The sequence below is a fragment of the Molothrus ater genome, chromosome 7, assembly GCF_012460135.2.
Source record: "Molothrus ater isolate BHLD 08-10-18 breed brown headed cowbird chromosome 7, BPBGC_Mater_1.1, whole genome shotgun sequence".
NCBI lineage: Eukaryota > Metazoa > Chordata > Aves > Passeriformes > Icteridae > Molothrus > Molothrus ater.
The window spans coordinates 22,765,515-22,778,461 of record NC_050484.2 but is presented as its reverse complement, the minus strand read 5'-3'; the positions used below and the strand labels follow the sequence as shown (position 1 = coordinate 22,778,461).

General features: G+C 61.6%; 2 protein-coding genes across 3 annotated transcripts; one reads left to right on the top strand and one right to left on the bottom strand.

The window, feature by feature from the left end:
• Positions 1-1,431: 1,431 nt before the first annotated feature.
• On the top strand, positions 1,432-6,658 carry PRKAG3 (protein kinase AMP-activated non-catalytic subunit gamma 3). Of its 2 annotated transcripts, XM_036386948.2 has the most exons (13): positions 1,432-1,492; positions 2,352-2,391; positions 2,666-2,886; positions 2,971-3,052; positions 3,139-3,197; positions 3,460-3,505; positions 3,627-3,681; positions 3,782-3,908; positions 4,011-4,176; positions 4,340-4,377; positions 4,607-4,753; positions 4,833-5,002; positions 6,148-6,658. In XM_036386948.2, the coding sequence occupies exons 1-12, from the start codon at positions 1,460-1,462 to the stop codon at positions 4,947-4,949; spliced, it is 1,131 nt and encodes a 376-aa protein (XP_036242841.1). In that variant the 5' UTR covers positions 1,432-1,459; the 3' UTR covers positions 4,950-5,002; positions 6,148-6,658. The 2 variants fall into 2 exon arrangements, with proteins under 2 accessions (XP_036242841.1, XP_036242840.1); XM_036386947.1 differs by lacking the exon at positions 6,148-6,658 and having other exon boundaries at positions 4,340-4,753; positions 4,833-4,895.
• Positions 6,659-7,479: 821 nt separating this feature from the next.
• On the bottom strand, positions 7,480-12,747 carry LOC118688965 (sterol 26-hydroxylase, mitochondrial). Its single transcript, XM_036386945.2, has 9 exons — positions 12,509-12,747; positions 10,267-10,457; positions 9,798-9,997; positions 9,518-9,715; positions 9,219-9,379; positions 8,723-8,889; positions 8,413-8,494; positions 8,140-8,340; positions 7,480-8,043 (listed from the first exon to the last, which is right to left on the bottom strand). The coding sequence occupies exons 1-9, from the start codon at positions 12,740-12,742 to the stop codon at positions 7,918-7,920; spliced, it is 1,560 nt and encodes a 519-aa protein (XP_036242838.1). The 5' UTR covers positions 12,743-12,747; the 3' UTR covers positions 7,480-7,917.
• Positions 12,748-12,947: the final 200 nt, after the last annotated feature.

Below are 12,947 nucleotides of genomic sequence, written 5' to 3'. Positions count from 1 at the left end.
TTTCTGGTTCTCATCTACCTTCCTTTGCCTGACCTCTTTGTGTCTGGTGGGAAGCTCACCCCTTCCCATGCTTCACTAGGCTCTGATACAGGGAGGGTTTGTGCTACCACCCCACTTCCCTGTCCTTCCCAAGCCTTTGGGTAATTCTTGCTGCCCTGTGGCAGGTAAACATACTCCCCTGCATGAAAAAGCAGATCCCAGCATAACTGCTTTGGTCTGGAGTCTTTCTTATGTCTTAGAGACTATCCCGTGCATCATTAATCAAGGGGGGCAGTTCAGTCCAACCTTACAAGAGGGGTAGGAAGGGTTGGGTGCCCAAAGCTGGCCCTTGCTGGTTCAGGGTTCTGTCCCCCCGATATGGTAGGTGAATGCTGGCCAGGTGCATGGGCAGGTTCTTGGGGCCCAGACGAGGTACTGATGTGGGGGCCCTGGGTCTGTTAGAGAGCCTTTCCCTCCCCTCTCCTCACAGCCCACCATTTCCCAGTACTGGGCCCTGTTTCTCTGGTCTCCTTGGTGACAATCTCATCTCTCCTCGGCTTCTCTCCAGCACCTGAAAATAGCCTCCGAAAGTGGAGATGCCTGCTCCCTTCCCTGCTGCCAGCACCCGCGATGGCCAGGCTGGAGCCAGGCTGCTCTGCACAGCACAGCTGTAAGGGTCTGGCCCCATGGGCCCCTGCACCACTGCGGGATTTGGACCACCCTGTGAGCCAGCACCGAGCTCGTCCCTCCTCTTCCTGCCTGCTGTGAGGCAGCACCAGGGAACTCCTTGTACCCCGCCATGGGCCCGTATCCAGCTGTCCCCTGCAGCCGGAGAGCTGTCCCTTTGGCCCTGTAGCCACCAACCCTGCAGCCAGCCCACAGCCTCCCAGAAATAGAAATCGGAGCCGGGAGCGGGCAGAGGGCGAGCAGGAGGGGATGGCCCCGCGGCAAGGAAGGAGGTTACCCCACAGGTCGGGCTGTCCCCGCCGTGGGAGCAGGGTCACCGCGGACAGTGAGCTGCAGCAGGATCCCGGGCAGGGACAGGCAGGGCTGGGCAGCGCTGAGGACAAAGGGTCCGCATGCACGCAGCCCGTGGCTGGATCCAGCCATTCTCCAGCATCCCCGTGGAGGGGGGGAACGCTGTGCCCCCACCGCGACGGGGCCGGGCAGCACCGGGCAGGCTGGACCGCTCCTGGAGGGCGGGGGGAGCAGAGCGGGGTGTCCCTCCGCTCTCTGCCCCCAGCTATCCCTCCATCGCCCCCTCCCTCGGGTCCCCATGGCCAGCGCTGCCCCCGGGGCCGCCACCACCTAGTTCAGCCCGAGGCTGCGAGGTGGCTGCGGGCGCTGCTCGCTGGTGCCGGCCGTGCCCCCCCCCGCGGCGGTGGCGGTGGGGGCATGGCTGGCATTGCTCGCTGACACTCTATCTGCCAGGGCCACGCCAGCCGCGGGCCCAGAATAGCAGCGCTGCCCCGCAGATAGCATGGAGCAGCTCCGTGGCCCCGCCGCGTCCCAGGTACCGTAAGGCTGGGTGGGGGGCGCGGCCCGACAGACCCCCGACTGGGGACAGGCCACCCCGGGGGCGGGAGAATGTGGGCGACTGACCGGCCCCTTCCCACGGACATGCAGCCCTGGGGACAAGGACGTCCTTGTCCCAGCTGTGCCAAGCCCCTTGGGAACGGCTGGGCCAGGTGGTGCAGGGTCTCTTCTCTGTGTTGGCTCTAGGCTCCTTAGGAAGTGGTCCCTTCTCTGTGCTTTCATTATTTTAGGGTGGCCTGTAAACTTTGTCTCTGTCAGGAATGTTTGTGGGCGGGGTAGCTCTTCCCTCTGCATGTGCTGCTGTGTTATATAGGGTGTCCTGGGGACTGGGGGAACGGGGTCAGCCATCCGGCCCCGTGGACTCCCTTCCTCGGGCTGCTGCTTTGTTAGTATAGGTTTCCTGGGATGGACCTGGTCCCCGGGAGGGGCCAGTGGGGTTGGCGAGGCTCTCTGCACGGGAAGAAGTGAGAACGGAATTTACACCTTGGGATTGGGAGAGGATGGGTGCAGAGCCACTGTGGGACATGCTTGGCTCCAACAGCAGAGAGAGAAGGCAGGAGGTCCTGCCATCCATGCCTTGTCCTGCTCTGGAGACCCCTGCTGTCTCCCCAGAGCAGGAGAACAAGCTGGGTGTCCTGGATTGGAGCTGCATGGAGACTGCAGGCTCTGGGGGTCCTGGGCTGGTGGGGGGTGCCCACATCCCCACCCTGAAAAGACAGTTCTCTCTGCCTGGCTTGGGTGGGCCAGAGCAACTGGGTGGGTGCAGGCAGAATCCATGGATGGGGAAAAGATTGGGTTGATTCCTGCTGACCCCTGCTCACTGTGTGCCCTCTCAGGTGGCGCTGCTGGAAGCTGTTGCGTGCCCTGAGGAGGAAGGTGGGTAGCAGGAAGAGTCTAGGTGTGTAGGAGGGGGGACTGCCTTACCATGTGACAAATGCATTGGTCCTCTGCCCACCCTGCCCATACCCCTCTCCTCAGCTGGAGTCTGCCCCAGGCTGGAGAACTGCTATGTGCTCCCCCTGTGGAATAGGGAATGGGGGCTCTGTCGGCAGCATCTCCTGCTCTCCCCAGGCAGGAGGGTGCTGAGTCCCAGCAGCTGAGACCCAGCAGCTCAGCTTACTGGCTAGGGCTGGGGTGACTTCGCCTGCAGGGTTTCCAAAGGCTGTATGCACCGGGGAGGAGGAAGAGGAGGAGGAAGAATACAGGAGACCTGTCACCTTCACACTGGGAAATGAGATACTCGGGCTGGGCCCAGAGACCGAGTTTCAGACCCCTGATGCTGAGGTCTATATGCACTTCTTGAGGAGCCACTGCTGCTATGATGCCATCCCCACCAGCTGCAAGCTTGTTGTCTTTGACATCTCCCTGGAGGTGATAACCTGGGGGATGAGTGGGGATGGGCAGTGAAGAAGCAGGCTTGGGGATCCTCTGAACCCCTCTGCACTCTGCCAGCAGATCAAGAAAGCCTTTTTGGCACTGGTGGCCAACGGGGTTCGTGCTGCCCCTCTCTGGGACAGCAAGACGCAGAGCTTTGTGGGTGAGTGGCAGAAGCAATGCCTGGCCCCATCCCCTGCCTGGCAGAGCGGGTACAGGCAGCGCTGCCAGCCCCACGTGTCTCCACAGGGATGCTCACCATCACCGACTTCATCAACATCCTCCACCGCTACTACCGCTCACCTTTGGTGAGTGCCATGAGGAGGGCTTGGGGGATCGGGACACACATGGCGCAGGGAGTGGCTGTCCCCACCACTCCTGATCCCTTCTTAGTCGCTAGACAATGACCAGGGGATGATTCCCAGCCAGACCAGCATCCACTTCTTGCTCCCCTGCCCCCAAAATGTAATCCCTGTGTTTGGGTGATGGGGCACGATGCCCAAGGAAGGGGGCAGTGTCTCAGAGTGCCACCATAGAGCCACCATGACCAGGGCATTTCCCTGCCTCCAGGTGCAGATCTACGAGGTGGAAGAGCACAAGATTGAGACCTGGAGAGGTAAAAATCATGTGGGTGGCTGGGCTGATGTTGTCACACAGGGCATGGAGGTGGGCTCTGGGATTGTGGGGCTGCAAGAGAGGGCTGGAGGACCTCCTCTCATAGCTCTCCTCGTTGGCAGAGGTGTACCTGCAGGGCTCCCTCCAGCCACTGGTCTACATCTCTCCAAGCAATAGGTGAGAGCCTGTCCACTGGGGGAGAGCACACCCCTTGCAGTGGGGTGTGTGTGCACCTGAACACAGCCCTGTCCCACAATGATGTCCACATCACCCACAGCCTCTTCGATGCTGTCTACTCCCTGATCAAGCACAAGATCCACCGCCTGCCTGTCATTGAGCCTGTCTCGGGCAATGTCCTGCACATCCTAACGCACAAGCGCATCCTCAAGTTCCTCCACATCTTTGTGAGTGCTGGGGCTGTTTGTGCACACTCGTGGCTGGTGTCACAGGCAAGGGTGTCAAGGTACATGCAGGTGCCAGCCCAGCCCTGCCCTGTCCCATTGAAGGCTTCTACCATCCCCAAGCCACGCTTCCTGAAGAAAACAGTGCAGGAACTGTGCATTGGCACCTTCCGTGATCTGGCCGTCGTGGCTGAGTCTGCCCCAGTCTACACTGCCTTGGAGATTTTTGTGGATCGCCGTGTCTCTGCCTTGCCTGTCATCAATGATGCTGGTACCTGGGGAGGGAAAAAGTGACGTCCTCATCTCCCTCTGCTAGCAGCTCCAGCACCATCCCTGCCCAGAACCCCTCTCCTGGCCCCTGGGCTGCCCCTTGGGTATGGGAGGAAAATGGCAGGTGGTCCCTTCTGCAGCCCCTGCACTGTTTCTCTTTGCAGGGCAGGTGGTTGGCCTGTACTCGCGGTTTGATGTCATTGTGAGTACCCTGCATGTGTGCATGCCCAGGCTCAAGTTTGGCCCCTTGCATGCACTGGTGGGGTGCTTATACCTGTCTGTGCCCATGCCAACCCACCCCACATGCAGTGTCATGCATGTGCCAGTGCACATCTGCTCTGTGCATCTCCTGGGCTCGGTGTCCCTTCTGTGGTGGCACAATGGGGTGCAAGGACACCTTGGGGCGCTGAATGGGGACACATCTATCACAGCACCTGGCAGCCCAGAAGACCTACAACAACCTGGACATCAGTGTGAGGGAGGCGCTGCAGCAGCGCACTGTCTGCCTGGAGGGGGTTCTCACCTGCTACCCCCACGAACCCATGGAGGACATAATTGACCGCATTGCCAAGGAGCAGGTGAGTGGCCGGGGTGCTGTGTGCCAGCCACGGCTGCCAGCTGCCCAGCCTGCCCGTGATGCTCTGCCTGCACCCACAGGTCCATCGCCTGGTTCTGGTGGATGAGAACCACTACCCACGGGGCATCGTCTCCCTCTCTGACATCCTGCAGGCCCTTGTGCTCACTCCTGCAGGTATTGATGCTCTTAGCTCTTAGCCCACGGTGCTCCATCTCTCTCCACTTGCACCCTCAATTTCTCTCCACTTCAGGTAGGCACCACCCCCTCATTGCTGTGTGCCTGTCCCCTCCCTGCTGCTGGGTCACCTGCCTCTGCCCCATCCAAAGTGGTCCTGGGGGATGGAGGAGGCTGGGGCTGGGGTCTGGTAGCGCTGGGTGCCCAGGTGGGGACAGCAGGACGCAGATACTGCCTGTCCCAGGGGTACACAAGGATCACAGGGGATCCCTGGTGACTGTGAGGAAGGATGGGGGCACCTTCCATGGAGACACTCTGCCAGAATCCCATTCAGGCAGCATGTGGAATGCAGGTTTTGCAGGTCCCTGGGCTTTGGGCTAGATGAGGGTTTTGGGGTGTGATGCACCCCAAGATAAAGGCCTATTTTTTATCTTGCCTCATTCTCCTCCTGAGACCTGAGCACCTCCAGTGCCATTCCCAAAGGACACAGAGCAGACAGACCCCCACTCACACACCCCAGACCTGCTGCCCACCACTAGCCATAAACAAAATGTGGCCAGCCCATGGGCCCCAGCTGGCAGAGCCCCCCACCCCCTCCACTTGCAGCAGCCCCAAAACTGTCTGTTCCAGAGACAGGGCTCACTCCCAGGTGGCACTGGAACCACACTGCCTGGCCACCTGCAGCCAGCTCTGCTCACCCACTGCCTGGTGAATCCTCACCGGCTATGGATGGGCATGGTCCTGACACCCACTGTGGCACCTCTTTAGGGGTGAAATGAGGAGGGGGGAGCTGGCTCCAGTTCCCAATTGCTTCCCAAAGGTAATTATGCTTTTTGGGATGGTGGTGGGCAATGGGTTGGGACAGGCCTGTGCCTACCAGTTCCCCCAGCAATGCCCACCTGCTCTGCACAGAAGGGGACTGGGGATGGTGTGTGTTAGCCACAAATGGGATATCCCCCTTGCCCCCCTCCCCCGATCACAGTGTATTGCTCACCCTGTTCCTGATGCCCACAGGGGCGGCTGTATCAGGAGCTGCAGGGGGCCACTGAGATGTCCCATGCCAGCCAAGCTTCCCTCCCTCCTACCCCAGGGCTTGCATACAAGCAAGGACTGGAGGAAAGACCCCAGTGTCCACTGGGAGGGCTGGAGGGGCCATGTCACAGAGTGGCCAGTCCAGCACTGATTGGAGGTTATGGTCTCACACGCTCTCTTGCCTCACAGGCATCGATCGATCCTCACTCTGAAGACACCAGGGAAATGCCACTGTCTTGTCTGACTTGGGGATCTCCTGCGTGACCTGTGAGAAGGAGGCTTGGGCCCGAAGGCTCTCTGTGGGGAGGACATGCCTGTTCACCCCAGTCCTCAGGCTCGTCTTGAGTCCAGGGCTAGATCCTGCTGGTCTTGGAGAGGCAGAAACACTGAAAATGGGACCCAGGGGTGCCTCCGGCCAGTGAGCACACAGTGATGCTCAGTGGGCACTGTGCTGAGGGGCTGCAACATGCCTGCAGCTGGGCAGAGGACCTGGCCACCCTCTGCCATCCTGCTGATGGATCTGAGCGTTTCTGTTGTGGCTCCCTCCTAGTGAACACAGTCCCGCTGTCTGTGCTCGGTGCCTGGTAGCGTAGGCTCAGCTGCACACACAGGCTTTTTTATTTTAGGGTCACATGGGGCTGGGGCTCTCTGGCAGAGGCACAGTCTGTGCCAGAGCTGGCAGCAGGATGGGCACTTGCATGGAGACCCTGTGCACGTTTTGGGGTGGGCAGGGGATATTTATTTATTTGTTAGTCTGTTCAGCATTGCTGTAACAAAACAGCCTGATCCAAGAACTGCCTCTTGCCTTTCTGGGGTAAAGCTGGGCATGACTCCTCTGGAGAGAACCAGGCTGGGGAAGGGGTACTGGCTGTTTGCCAGCAAGTTTGGCACTAGCAGAGTAGTACCTCGGCACATGTGGGTAGAACCAAGGGGATGGGGACACAGGGCATGCAGTCTTAATCATCTTGGTGCTGTGCAGATCCCTTCAGGACACACTGAGGGACAGAAGCTTTGGTACCAGCAAGGTTTCTGCCTGCTGCTTCCCTCAGTCCAAGAAGAAGGAACTTATGAGGGGTTCACTGTTAAAAATGTCCCATGCTCCATCCCTCGAGGTCTCTGGGTAAAAGGCAATGCATCCCCTGCCTGTGGCTGCTACCAGCTGTGAGCCTTGCAATGGTCCTGGCTTGGGGGTAGGGGATGCTGAGCTGATCTTTTTCCTCCTGCTTTGCCTGCAGCAAGCCCTGCCATTCCTGTTACCCCATATCAGCATCTCAGTGCAATAATGGCTGACAGTGGAAAGTCCCAGGAACTAAACACCCCTCCTGAGCCGGCTGGCTCTTCCAGGGGATGCAATACCAGTGATGGGTGGTGACAGGCCTCCTCCCATCACAAGGAATGTGTTATTGCTGTGCTTTCCCAGGACCAGGGCTGGCTCTGTCCCTTGGGAAAGGTGCAAACCCCAAACACCACCAGCACTCAACCCTCCCCTGAGGGCAAGGGGAAAAGTGAGGCACAGAGAAGTTTCTGAGGCCAAGGTCAGCTGTTCAGAGAGGACCCAGATGTCCTGGCTCCGGGCACAGATCCACGCGCAGCTACACAAGGACAGGATGAAGGAGACACCGAATGGCTGCAAGCCCCCTCCCTGCTTTCCCCCAGCCCCAAAAGAGCTCCCAGGTTCCTGACACAGCCCAGCTGGGCACGGTATGGGGGGGGACACAACCCCCCTGCAGTGTGTCAAAGGCACAGCAGTTCCCCTAGCCTCCTGCTGATTTTGGGCAAGGGGCTACTAGTGGCCCAGGGGTGATTTGGGGGCAATCTCTCATCCCCCCCACCCTTCCCACTGTGGGGCTGTGAGCCCCCTGGCCCAAGCTGGCCAGGGAAGGGGTTTGCCTTCCTGTCCTCCTTGTGGGGCAGTAAGGGGATCTCCATTTGGCACCCAGGGTGGGGGTGGACGTGCAGTCAGGGGGCTCCCGGGCGAGCGATGAATTCCAGGTTGATGGGCTTGTCAGCCACCAGGACAATGCGGGACACAGACGTCACTTCTACGCCACGGGGGTCCGGCCGCACCTCAAATGCCTGGATCATCTGTGGGGAGAAGGGGTTGGCAGTGCCTCGAGTACTCCCTGGGACACCCATCCCAGCTCATGGCAAGACACCCAAAGTGAAGGGATCCCTACTTACCCTGGCAAGGGCCAGGTGCATCTCCAGCTCAGCGATGCGGCGCCCAACACACGCGCGGACCCCGTAGCCGAAGGGGATGGAGCTGAAGGGGTGGTGAGGGGAGCCGTGTCCCCGGAGCCAGCGCTGGGGCAGGAACCGCTCGGGCTCGGGGAAGTAGGTCTCATCATGGGACATCGCGTAGTGCGCCAGGACAAAGAGGGTCTGCAGGGGGGAATTGGGGGTTAATGACCCGCTGAGTGCAGCGGGGGTCCCCACAGCACGGCCCCCACTCACATTCTTGGGGAAGAGGTAGTCTCCGATGACAATGTCCTTCTCATAGAAGACCCTGGCATTGGTGGGCACCACAGGGTAGACTCTGGGATATGGAGAGAGTTAGTGGGGGAGCAGAACTCATCTGGAGATCCAGGAGAGAGTGAGATGAGACACGGGCAGGACAAGGCTCAGCAGCTCCCCAGGGGGGAGGTGGATATTCACAGTCCGGAGGGACTGAAATCCAGCCTTGCCTCCTGCCTGGTTGGTGCATGCCCCCTGGAGAAGGAGCTGATGACCAGGACCTCAGGGCAGGGACAAGGCTGGGATGTACCTCAGAGTCTCCTTGATAATGGCCCGAAGCATCGGCAACTTGGGGATATCCTCAGCAGCAGGAAACCGGTCGGGAGGCACAACAGCTTTCAGCTCCTGGTACAGGGTCTCCTGGATGTCTGGGTCCCGGGAGAGGTGGTACAAAGCCCAGGACAGCGTGTTGGAGGTCTGGGGAGTGGAGCACCAGGGGGAGTGAAGGAATTGGGGCCAGTAGCTGAACAGCCTTGTGCCAAGCACAGCATCAGTATGGCACCAGAGAGCCCCTGCTCTGGTATGCAGAAAAGTCAGGGGTGAGGGGCAGCAAGCACAGGGGAGAGGGAGGCAGGGAGCAGAGGACAGGGTCTGTACTGACCAATCCCTGAGGGTTTGCCCTTGTGGAGCATCAGCCCCAACTGGGCTAGAGCTCGCAAGGGCTGGGTGGAGCATGGCCCAATGCTGGGTTCCCTTGGGCATGGAGCACAGCAGGGATCCCCTGACAGCAGCTGCCTGGCTCTCACCGTGTCCACACCGGCCAGCAGCAACTCGGCTACGCTGCCATAGACCTCATCCAGGCTGAGTCTGCCACTGGCCAGCAGGTAGCTCAGGTAGCCAGACACCTCCGTGCCACGCTCCACCTGCCCCTCCAGCTCCTCCATCTTTCGGTCAATCAGTTTCTTGCCTGCAGGGACAGAGAGTAGGAACCAGAGCTCACAGAGCGAGGGCTGCCAATAAGACATTTGGCCAGGGACTGCCCTGCTTTTGAGGGTCCTTAGGGAGCCCAGTGCCACCACCCTGGATCCCCACCATCACCACTCACCAAAGGCAAAGATGGTGTCCCAGCTGTCCAGGTAACGGTCCCAGAAGGGCAGCACCTTGCGGCTCCATCGGGGCAGGACGGTGGCAAAGATGGAGTTCTTGAACATGAGGTTGATGGAGTCAATGAAGCGCTGGGTCTCAGCAGGGACCTGCTGCTTGAGGCACCCGATGCGGGTCTCAAAGAGGATGTAAGAGATACCTGTGGGGGACAAACAGCATCCAGACCTCTGGAGGAATGGAATGGTGGGACAGGGCAGGGGTGAGGGAGAGGACACCCCTACCTTCCAGGGCAAAGCGGTAGAGCAGGTTGGCCACGTCCCCCACCAGCACCCCCGAGGGGCTGCGGCTCCGCTCCTCCCGCAGGCGCACCATCAGGTCTGACACCACCTCCCCGATGGCATCCGCGTACAGCAGCGCCTCCGAGGGCTTCAGCAGCCGCTTGTTGAGGACCTGGCGCAGGCGGTACCAGCGCTCCCCTTCCCTGGATGGGGACAAGGTTCAGCGCTGGGGGCACGGACGGGCAGGGGGCAGTGGCTGGCAGCAGTTCCCCAATCCCTGTGCGCACACTCCCCACCCAGGCTGGAACCATCCCAGGGGTCATTCCGCCTGCTGCGGCCATGCCCTTCTACTTGGTGGGGACAGGCAGCTTGCAGGAGTGGGAGTAATGCCAACTACCACCTGGGCCCTGCACCTAGGGAGGGGGCAGGAGATGTATGCTGGCCCAGAGAGCGCAGCCAGGGCGGGACTCACTCGGTGAAGGGTCCGTAGGGCAGGCGCCGGGTGTCCCGGTGCTCCTTCCACAGCGCCATGTCGCTGCGCATGGGGTACTTGCCCTCCTGCCGCAGCAGCTGCTCCAGCACCACTGGGCTCCCAATGTTGATGTTCCTATAATGTCCGAAGGTTGACTTCCAGATAGGTCCATAAAGGCGTCGGGATATCACCTGTGATGCACACAAAGCATGGCAGGGCCAATGGGACAAGTTGGGTCAGATCCTCCCTGCCCCAACCCTGAACGAGCCTATCTGCACCCATCCCATGGACCCCTCTGCATCACCTCAGCTCATGCACCTGCCTCTGACCCCCCCCAAGCTGGCAGCATCCTTGAAGTGCTCTGCAGATGGCCTGGGCTGGTGTCTCCGGGCTCATTTCCTCTCCCAGCATTAAGTACACCAGGCACTGACCCCTCAGCACAGACTGGCACATCCTTCATCCACCCCAGAGATGCAGAGACAGCCTGGTGGGTCTTTTGGGGAAGGACGACCAAGAAGGGACAGCAGGGACAGAGACAACTGCCAAGCACAGGAGTGTGCTGAGATGCAGGACCATTGCAGCAACCACCAGCAGGGCTAAGTCCTGCTGCTTCCAGCATGGCCCAGGCTCTGCTTAACCTGGGGACAACAGTTGCTGAGTGAGTCCTTGAACTCACCACCCAGTAAGGGTGGTTAATGATCAGCAGTGGGAGGGCAGCACCAGGCTAAGGCATGACTGGGCTGCTCCCAGAACAGGCTGTCACGTCCAGGGCATGGCCCTGGGGCCACAGGCCAGCTAGGGGATGTTCACCAGCATCAGCCCTGCTCTGGGCCCTGTTGGCTGCAGGTGCCCTCTCCTTGTCTGCAGCCACAGGTGCCATGCCTGCTGCCCTGGCCGGGAGAACCGTGACCTCCAAGTGCATCCCTTGGGGGCAGCTGGGCAGCCCTTTGCAAATCTGCACAGGGCCGTGTCCAAAGGCCACTTTCCATCCCACCCAGGCACAGCCAGAGCCCCTGCAGAGCATGTCCAAGCATGGGGGGGATGCAGGGGACTTAGCAGGCAAGCCCTGGTCCCCATTCCCCGTGGCTGCGGGGATGCACGTGGTACAATCTCCCTTGGTGACTGTCTGCATCGCAGCCTGTGCCTGGATTCAGCTGGATTCGTCACCACGGGGAGACGTTCCTCGTTCCTCGTTCCTCGTGCATGGTGGCAGGAGGAGGGGGAGGGACGGCCGCCCCGGTATGCAGGCAGCTCGCGGGCATGGGGCAGCTGTGCCCCGGCTTGGAGCCTGCCGACCAGCATCTGCTGGCAGCCAGGACCTGACACAGTGCAGGCCTTGGAGAGCTGGGCTGTGAGGAGCTAGTGCTGCCTGGATCTGGGGAAAGGCACCTCCAGAGCATGTGAGCATCTTTCTGCAAAGCCAGGCTGTGTCCCAAGGGCAGGAGGGAGCTCCAGTGTCTACACCCCAAAATCCCACTGTCCTGTGACAGCACCTTCTCCAACCAGCAGCGCCTGGTGCTCTGAGATGCCAGGGAGGCCTGATCCCGCACGCTTCTCAGGCTGGTCAGAGCTCCAGGGTGCTGGAAGATGCCGCCTGGCTTGCAGCCAGCCAAGCCCATTGCTTGCTTCATCCGACGTATGAGGAAGTGTTGACAGAAGAAAACAAATACCTCTGCCTACCCCTCCCCTGTCTTGTATCATCTGCTCAAAAACCTGCCCTGTCACCTGCACCCAAAACCGCTGCTCCCTCCAGCTGTCACAGCCGGGAGCCCAGGGATGCCAGGACCCTGTGAGATGCCCCCGAACCTTTGCCCTCAGCTGCCCGGCCGGCTCGGGGATGCTGGAGCAGCCCTGGGCTGGCTGGACCCTCCGGAGGTCACTCGGTTCTGCTGGTTCCTCTCTGCCTGCTGCCCCAGCATCACCCTACGGCGCCGGGTGCCCCCCACCGCCCAGCCCCTCTGCTCCCCGGCACTGCCGCCCCCGCTCAACTCCCTGCCGTCACTTGTCGGCAGCTAACCCCCTCCCTGGAGCCCATCTCCCCTTGGCCCCAGCCCGCACCCACTCCCTCCCCTGCAAAGCCCCCCGGGTCCAGCACCCTCCCTGCAGCCCCCCCGGCAGCCCCTCCATCCCACGCACCCCTCCGAACCTTCCTCCCCGCTACGCCCCCGAGCAGGGTCGCCAGGCCCCCGCGCAGCCCGAGCCCCGCACGCCCGCAGCCCCGGGCCGGGCTGCCCCGGCGCACCTGCAGCCGGTGCGTGTGCAGCAGGTAGCCCCGCAGGAACAGCCAGACGAAAGTACGGAGCAGCCCCGGCCCCGGCAGCTCCTCCGGTCCCTTCAGCCGCGCCGGCCCCGCCGCCGCTGCCGCCGAGCCCCCGGTCCTGCGCGGCGGTCCCGGGCTGCTGCGCGGCGGCGGCGGGCGGGGGCGCAGGAGCAGCGGCAGCAGCGGCCACCGGGCCCCGCCGCTCGGGCCCGCCATGCTCCGTCGGCAGCGCACGGGACGGGGCGGGGCGGGGAGGCACCGAGGGTGGTGGGGGGCGGCACCGGGGGCGGTGCGGGGGGCGGTGCGGGGGCGGCGACCGGGCACCGGCACCGGGGACCGAGCATCGCGCACCGGGTACCGCGCACCGGGAAGAGAGAGTCGCGCACCCGCTGCCTTGCGCAACGGATACTGGCCCCGGCTG

Bases quoted from the DNA above. Each gene is read 5' to 3' on its own strand.
- PRKAG3 (XM_036386947.1), top strand. From the start codon at position 1,460: ATGGAGCAGCTCCGTGGCCCCGCCGCGTCCCAG. The intron at 3,053-3,138 runs GTGAGTGGCAGA...GTGTCTCCACAG, and splicing joins CAAGACGCAGAGCTTTGTGG to GGATGCTCACCATCACCGAC. The intron at 4,177-4,339 runs GTACCTGGGGAG...TTCTCTTTGCAG, and splicing joins GCCTGTCATCAATGATGCTG to GGCAGGTGGTTGGCCTGTAC.
- LOC118688965 (XM_036386945.2), bottom strand. From the start codon at position 12,742: ATGGCGGGCCCGAGCGGCGGGGCCCGGTGGCCGCTGCTGCCGCTGCTC. The intron at 10,458-12,508 runs GTGCGCCGGGGC...TGTGCATCACAG, and splicing joins TGCACACGCACCGGCTGCAG to GTGATATCCCGACGCCTTTA. The intron at 9,380-9,517 runs GTGAGTGGTGAT...CTGTCCCTGCAG, and splicing joins GGACACCATCTTTGCCTTTG to GCAAGAAACTGATTGACCGA.